The 8706-nt window shown below is 42.4% G+C and overlaps 1 protein-coding gene across 1 annotated transcript in view; it reads right to left on the bottom strand.

Moving 5' to 3' along the window:
• Positions 1-788: 788 nt before the first annotated feature.
• Positions 789-8706, bottom strand: part of LOC116722306 (BMP/retinoic acid-inducible neural-specific protein 3-like) — a 41719-nt gene continuing 33801 nt past the window's right edge. Inside the window, exons 6-7 of the mRNA XM_032566538.1 lie at positions 6153-6375; positions 789-2081 (exon numbers count right to left, since the gene is read on the bottom strand). Coding sequence (XP_032422429.1) covers positions 956-2081; positions 6153-6375 — 1349 coding nt within the window. The 3' untranslated portion in view covers positions 789-955. The remainder of the gene's footprint in view (positions 2082-6152; positions 6376-8706) is intronic.

Raw genomic sequence — 8706 nt, 5'->3', positions numbered from 1 at the left:
AATCTGTTTAATGTTGACCAAAATGTTCACACAATTAATGACAAATCTAAGGTGTGTCCTGGTAATTTCCTGCCAGTTCAGTTTTTTTTAACGATTTCTTCCATAAAATATGATTTTTAAGTGGGGAATGAAAAAAAGAACTTTGGCCATCTTGACATCACTTAACGTCGTTTTTCATTTGAGAGTGAGTGAAAGATTTGAACTGTTTGTTTTTTTTTTACGAGCAAAATTAGGATATTTGTCAGAAAAGGCCGCAGCAATTTCTATCAAGGCACATATTCAGTGTGTCTTGAGTGGGTTAGCTCACTTATAACAAACAATACATGTCTATACACATACTGTATATGTGTGAAAAAGCCAGCAAGCAAGGGTATGTTAGCAGTAAGTTAGCAGTAGCCTCAACCGTCTCAAGTCGCAGAACGCAATAAAGACGTCTGAGCGCAAACTTATTAGATAGAATATTTGCAAAGACTAAATTTAAGACTTGTGATTAACATATTAATTAAAATTAAGGTCTTAAAATGTCTTAGATTCCTTTTTTAAAGACACTAATTTAAGACTTTTTAAGGATACACGCTTTAATGTCAGATTTTTAGAGTTTTTCATAGTGAAAAATACAGAAAAGGTCCAGATGTCCCAATAAAACTCACAAATATTGAGATAACTTGGCAAAACGGCAGAATTTCAAGGGGTGAATACTTTTCAAAGGCGTCGTATATGAAGATGATTTTTTAGAATATATATATATATTTTTTTGTAAAGGAGCTCCAGAGATCTGCAACTGAAAATATTTTTTAAAAAACCCATCAAATTTAATTGCACGTTGTGTATGTACAGCACAGCCGTAAACAACATACCACACACATGACACAATATGATCCTGCAGCCCGTGGATACTAGTCTTGTCTGTGCCGAGAAAACAGTAAAAAAAGAAAAACATTGCGTGGCGAGGCCATTAGCTGCACAGCTTATTCGCCTCGTACTCTGTGTAGTTTGGATGTTTGGCACTGAAAGCTTGCAGGGCAGTGAGTATCCGCGCCACGTCGGCGCCGGACAGCTTGAGCCTGTGACGGAGCAGGCAGGCGAACAGGTCCACGTGCGGCGCCCCCGGTGGAGACAGGCGGTTGACGCGGTAACGCAGCTCCACCAGCTGCAGCAGGGCCGAGTCCTGGGATCCCTGAGTGTACGGGTAGTCTATCTGCAGGATCAGGTCCTGGATGGCTTCGGGGTCAAAGTGCACGCTGTACCCGAACAGCTGCATGCTGTTCACCTTCATGTAGCCGACGTTGCTGGACGGCTCCGGGTCCTCAGGTGGATCGCTGTACAGACTCGCGTTCTTGCTCCCTCCCGCCGAGTCCCTGCTGTAACTCCTCAGGTAGAAGTGGACGGTCTCAAAAAAGCTCTTCCACCTGTTTCCCAGAGTCAGTGTCCAGTTGTAGCAGTCCAGCGGGATGTCCAGCCTGGTGCGCTCCCAGTCGGGATATCCGTGCTGACCGATCGGCATGGTCCAGCTCTCAGAATGGCTGCCCCCGAAGGGGTTGACGAACAGCGACAGGGTGGGCTCCAGGGTGCTGTTCCTGGTGAGGCAGAACTGCAGGGCGAGTCCCAGGAGCAGGTGGACCCGGTTGGATTTGACTCGGTTGCTCTTGAGCGTGAGCAGCATCCTCTTCCTCCACGAGGGGTCGAACCAGGTGTTGATGCGCACGTCGTTGCTCACGAACACGCCGTGCAGCGCGAGGCGCGGGTCGCGGCGCTGCATCAGGAAGCGCAATTCCAGGTCCTGCAGGTCTCTGTCGCTCTCCATGCCCAGGTAAGGGTCAGTGGGGTCAGGCACGGCGGGGCGGCAGGCCCCCTGGGTCAGGGTGAAGCCCGGGTTGCAGCCGGCGCACCGGGTCCGGTTCTCGGCAGAGCAGGAGGCGCAGCGGGGGCCGTCGCCCACAGAGCAGGGCAGCGGCCCCTGGCACGGTGGGTGGTCGTAGGGGCAGGAGCAGCTGCGGCTCCTCTCGCTGTAAACGCCCACCTGCTTGTTCTCGCTGCAGTACAGCGTGGAGAGAGCACAGTTCAACCAGAAGTGCAGGGACCTGTGGGGAGAGACGACAAACTGGTTGAGTAGGCATCGGGTCTGGAGACGCCACGCTGCTCTACTGGCTCCATTAGGATAATAAAATCATTTATTAGCCCCATGAAGTGGCATTTAGTTTGACAAAGAAATTTGTAATGTCCAAATTTAAAAGCAATAAATTTGGACTTTTGGAGACTTTCGTTTTTAAATCAGAAAAACACTAGCATACGGTTAAAACACACTGTATAAAAAGACAAACACTTTTTTTTTTCTCCCTGTCTGAAGTTAAATCAGACCAAACTTTTCGTGTTTTAGTTTAATTAGAATGACCACATTAATTTCAATTTGCTAAATGCCAGAAAACTTGGGAAGGACATTTTTTTTAAGAATTTGTTTTGTAGCTTTCCTCAAATTTAAAAGTTGACATACATTTGTATCAGGGATGACTGTCTTTTAAACTCTGTGACCTGCGTCAAACCATTTGGGTTTCCTTCCATCAACTTCTGATACGGTAACTGACACATTGGAGGTAAATCAAGGCACATCAGTGGATGTGTGTGAATATCTGGTTTCTGCTGTATCTGTATTGTTTTATGCCTAGAAACAGAGACATGTCAAATAGATGTGTGTCTGCCTATTGACATCACCAAAAAGATGGAGGATGATCTTAGGTTCCCCAAAATTCTACACAGGAAAAGTGGACGAGATCTTTGAAAGTGGACAGGTAAAGAGGACGAATGTCTCGTCACCCATGAAAACAGTCTCTCTGTTAGAAAAACATCCTGTCCCAGGATAATAAAGACATTTGAATCTTGGTTGTGAGACAAGGACACAACAAATTTCACACCACAACAATAGCAGCAACAAGCTCTAGCAGGGTCAGCAGCCAGACCATTGAGGCAAACATAAGTGTTGTTTGTGAGCATGAAGTGTCTCAGATTAAAAAAAAAGATAATACTACTATTTATATGTTTTTTTATGTGTCCTCTGAGCAAAACACCTGCTGATGTTCACGGATCACTTCATCATATAGATAAGACCAGTTCTCTCCAATGTCTGTTTAATGCAATACACATGTTTGTGAACAATAAGTAGCTAGTCTTAGCTAATTTTCTCAGTGCCCAGTAAAATCAGGCAAATTATTTGACTTTTTTTTTTAGAAAAAATAATGTGTGAGAAAACAAAGTGTAGATGGACAGTTTGAGTTTGGGGTCCTTAACACGCCATTTTGGCTACATTACAGTCATAAAGGTGGAGCATCATGAGTAAAACACAGACTGATTATGTGAAGAGAATGTTGACTTTCAGCTGCTTCCATTCACTGTGGTCAAGTTTAACACAAGCACTTTGTGGCCTACTGATATGGAGTCTTCTATAGTGACTTTTGACCATTAGAGAAGCGCTGCTGGTTGGAACTGGTGCCTAAACTACAGCATGGACCAAAACACAGAGAATTTCTGTGTTTTGAATTACCATTTTTGGTCACAAACAGTCCGCTGTGGCCAATTACTGGTAGACTGGGCTTGCTATTAAATCCCTGGGTAGTGTGCAAGTCTGTTAGAGTTCCTAGCTACTGCTCTTGGGCTTATTCCTATTCACTTTGCAAGCTGCCATATCAATTTTTCACCATAAAAAGTAACATTCGAGATGGATTCCCTTTAGGGGCTCACCCTATTATGTTCTGATGTTAAAGTTCAGTAATTTATATATATATGAAGTCATCAAAATGTTGCAACTTTTGGTCCGATATCTGCAACTTTCAGCGAGTCGAATGTAAGACTTTGTAATGCCAGCTTGAATGAAATTTAAGACTGAAAACATTATCACTATTGAGAATGGTTGGGGGTCCTGCTGGCTCATAAGGGTTAGCAACAGAAATGAGCCTGCGGTAAAAACGAACATCGTTCAGCCAACTGGTGGTACACTTGCTCTTATCCATGATTGATGCAAAAAAACAAAAAAAAAGCCAGCTGGCTGAATAGCAAGGGTATATTAGCAGGTACTTCCTGACCCCCTAGAGTCACTGAATGTAATGAGTCAAAAGTCCAAATTTAAGACCTGTGATAAGCATTTATAAGACCAACTTACATTTTTTAAAATGAATTTAAGACATTTTAAGGCCTTCATTTTAATGCATTAATTTAGGACTTTTTTTTTTTTTTAATAACTTTTTAAGGATGCCTGGACACTGTGTAAGAAAGAACATCCCCTGCACTACAGTTGCATCTGCACCAAACTTACTGTTCTCCTAGCAACTGTTGCAACCAGACCCAGCTGTTGGGTTGCTAAACGGAAAGGCGTAAAGGCCTCTCTCCAGAGAACACGTATCCACTACTCTACAGTCCAGTGGTGGGCTACCTCGCGGCAGTTCATGTATTGTTTTTGCATTCCACTTGTTCGCGTAAGCCGCTCGGGGAAGAAAACAGATCCCATGAAAGTTTTCAGAGCTACTTTGGATGCCGTAGAAAGCTCGGAGGTCTGCATCTGTTTTCTCTAAAGAAACTTCAGCTGAACCCCTCGCTTAGTGACTTTTGAGTGGCATTCCGCTTTGTGAGCGCTTGTCATTCCCAATCACTCCCACTTTGTTATAATTCCACCAGCAGTTGACTGTGGAATATTTAGTACGGAGGAAATTTGGACTTATTGCACAGACAGTATTCCGATCACGACACTGCACTGGAATCCACCGAGCCGCTGAAAGCGACTCATTCTCTCACAAATATTTCTAGTGGCAGCCTGCATGCCGATGCGCTGGGCTTTATACACCTGTGGCCGTGGCAGTGATTGGAACACCTGAATTCAATCATCTGGAGGGGTGAGCGAGTGCTCATGGCGACGCAGAGTATCAACAAAAACCGAAAAAGGGGGGAAGTTATAAAACACATTCAGGCGCCACTGGATTAATAAAAGCTAGCACATCCCGTCCAAAGGGGGTAGAAAGCAATTACAAGCAGGCCTGTTGCAGTAAGCAATACATCAACTAATCACATGACGAATTAAAACGAGCTCCATACTTTTCCATTTGCATGATTTATTGTTTTTCTCTTTTCTCTCTCTCTTTCTACCAAAATCTAGATGACTGAAGTCTTCAGTCTAGTGCTTTAGTCTCAACTAGCTCGTTTTTTTTAAAGGGCAATTTTACAGAGGCTTCATAATTCATTTTATTTGTTTCTGTTGTCTTATTTATTGTGGATATTTAAAGTATCTTAAGGATCCAGTGCTAAACGTTCATCAGAATTGAAAGTTTATTGATCTTTGAGAAATGCATTAATATGCCATCACCATCATGTGACTTGAAAATAGTCTCCAAACAAACAATATTGTTTTCTATCGCAGTAACTTGTGGGATAATTCATCGTCCAGCAGGCCTAGTTATAAGAACGCAAACAACAATTTGTGTGGAAAAAGAACATGTAAATTGTGGATGACAATAAAAATTAAAAAAATAGGCCAAACCAATTCAATCTCCACAAGTAGAAGAAGCTGGAAGCAGAGTTGCTGTCAGAGTGTGATGGTGAGGAGCCAGGAGGACTACATGAGAAGCACACTGATGGGCTCGGCATTTTTTAGCTAATTTTCCTGCCAGAAATGGCTTTCAGTATTGAGTGTTGATAAGAGAGCCATCAATTCTGCGACAGAGAGAGCATCCAGGTGAGAGTGACATGGCTAACTTATCTATCTAGCCGGAACACAGTTACTTCTTAATAAAATGAATCAAATATTTCACAAGAAATTTTAAGATGACATATTTTGAGTAATTCTGTGCAGATTGTTAGAAATGTGTGTTTTATTGTTGTGGTTTGTTTTTTTTTTTTTTTGCCAGACGAGTTCCTTTGTCTTCCGCTGGCTGGGGAAGCAGCTTCGCTCCCGTCAGCACTTTTCTCCGCTCTCTGCCGGCTACTTTTCCTCAAGTGCCTTCTAATAAGCGCCGTCTCGCTCTGCTGCTTACTCTCTCTTTCTTTCTCTCTCTCTCTCTGCCTCACGCATAAATCATTCTGGTAATTATGGGTTCCGGGGAGCAGCTCGGGTTAACGCAAGCATCCCTTCCCTCTTGTTCCCTCCCCCCACCCCCAGCCGTCCCGTGTCTTACCTCGGCCTCGGCAGGATAATCCTCGGCGGCTTTCGGCACCTCCTGCTGAGGCTGAAGAGCTTGTTAGTGGTGCGGCGGGCCCTGGCCAGGAGCTGCTTGCTGCTGGTTTCCAGCTGCCTATGGCGCTGCAGCAGGCCGCCGTCCGTGCGCCACAAGTGCTCCACGACAGATGTGTTCACAGCGTAGTGGACTGGCAGCTTCCCAACGAAGCCTCGGAACTCCTCTGGCAGGAAGAGGGGAAATGAATAAATGAACTCGGCCTGTGGCTACAAACCCACAAATTAACAACATCCAGAGAGAGAGAGAGAGAGAAAAAAGGAACTTCATCCTTTGTTGTTTGCCCAGCACAATGGAGCGGCTAAACAGTGGGAGAAACCGCAGCACAGAGGGAGGAAAACGTTATGAATATATTTATAATTTCCTTTGCTGGTCAGGTCGGAAAACGAGCAACAGCATCCAGCTAAGAAAGCTGTGTCGGTGTTAGCATTGCCTTGTAAAAGTATTCATAACGTTTTGGCCTTAATTTTTCTGACTCTTATAAAAATTTCTGGATTTCGGTTCCATTCATACGACGTATTGCATTATTAATAGGGCCATATTGAGAAAAAATAAAATACAAAGATAATATGAGGAGAATAAAGTCCTGGTATTATGAGAATAACATCATAATATTCTTGTAATACTACGACTCTATCCTCATTATTTCGACTTAATTCTCGTACGTTTTATTTGCGTAATATAAGTTCATTCTCTCAATTTTGAGTTTATTCTTGTAATACCGCGACTATTCTCATAATTCTATGACTTTATTGTCATAGTATTATGACTTTATTCTTGCAATTTTAGATTTTTAAAAATCTTTTTAATGTGAGCCTAATACTCTGCTGCACATTTATTCTCCACTCTCTTTAATAAAAAACATTATTTTTTCTGTATGTTGTTAACGTAGCCAAAAGGCCCCGTAGTTTCCGGACTAAAAGTTGCAGGTTTTTCATAGTTCAGATGGCGCTGTGATTTATATGTGGGGTTTTTTTTTTTTTCTCTTCATGACACATTTTTTGACTGAAGCGTTTTACATGAACCAAGGATTAAGCATTACAGCTTGAAGCCACAGGGAACGCTAAACGCAGGCTGACACCAGAAGGATGCCTTACTAAAAATGAAAGATGCTGGTCAGGAAGGGGTTGAATAAGTTTGGAGGAATGTCTTGGTTGCATTGATTCACACACATTAATTGTGAGTGACCTATTGCAAACAGCTGCTAGTTTACACATTTTGCCAATAAGTTCTACTTTCCAAGTGAATCATTTTTACAAAGAGTTTTAACTTTTTGAAGGTTTTTTTTTTTGTGGCTCTAGTGGCGTTTATTCTTTAGCAGCTGGGCAGGAAGACGGGCAGAGAGAGAAGGAACCGGGGACGACTGCATGGAGGACTGTAGCCTCTGCACATGGTGCAGCTGCTCTACCGCTGAGCCATGTGGCGCCCCATAAAGAGTTTTATTGAGGAGGATGAAAAACCATCAATAATTTCCCCACCTTATCAGCACACAGCCAGCAAAAGGCATGAGCACACTAAGCTGCTGTTTATGGATCCATGCGAATATGGCGCTCCCAAAAGTAGAACAGTTCTCACATAAAACACATATTTTAAAACTTCATTATTACTGTTAGGTTTAGCGGGAAATCATTTAATTTTAAACTTATGTTTTAAAAAATCTCAAATGGTTTTTTTTTAATTATTAAAGAACTGACCAATATACTTTATATACTGACTAGATAACTTATAATGGCACTGAGAACTATGTATCTTTTTCCCTTTTTCTTCCCAAATATGAACTATGTTGTAACTGTTACGGCACATACAGCGATAAAACCAGCAGTAGAAGTTTTCTGCATGTTCCCACGTTCTATTGTTCCTTATCAAGTCTCTAATAATTACCAGTATACTGTATGAAAACCATGACGACCATCTAGCAGATTTTCTTTTTGTATCATGTTAATCATGTCTAAAGTGCCAAAGAAACACATTTTTCCCTGACAGTTCTTCCGGTCTCTCATGGTATTATTGCTGCAGTACAAATGAACATTTCTGCATTTCTCTCCAATCACGTTAAAGGTGACTTATTATGCTTTCTTGAACAGGTTAGGAAATGTCTATACAAAACATGTTCTCTACATTGTTATGCTCAGTTCTGTCTATTTTGAGCTCCTTCCAGAATGAACTGCGTTAAATCCAAATAAGTTACTGTTGGCCACGCCCCCTCACCCCCAACTCAACATTTACAAAATGACTGCAAAAAGATGTGCAATTATACAACTTTACATTTTTGAAAAGCAGAAGTGGAGCCTCATGCACACCCACAAGAATGCAGCAAGTGTTTTCTGGATGGTGAGTCAACAAACACTTTTTTTTTTTTTTTTTTTTACAGCACATACAGCGATAAAACCAGCAATCGAGAGTGCTGGGTTGCTAGGTGACTGGCTGGGCTCGGCTGGGGTTGCTAGCTAACGGCGCAGTGCCAGTGGAATCTGACTTAAGCGGAAGGTTTTTGAAA

The sequence above is a fragment of the Xiphophorus hellerii genome, chromosome 6, assembly GCF_003331165.1.
Source record: "Xiphophorus hellerii strain 12219 chromosome 6, Xiphophorus_hellerii-4.1, whole genome shotgun sequence".
In the NCBI taxonomy this organism is placed as follows: Eukaryota; Metazoa; Chordata; class Actinopteri; order Cyprinodontiformes; family Poeciliidae; genus Xiphophorus; species Xiphophorus hellerii.
The sequence above is the reverse complement of the archived record's forward strand: the minus strand, read 5'-3'. Positions and strand labels throughout refer to the sequence as shown.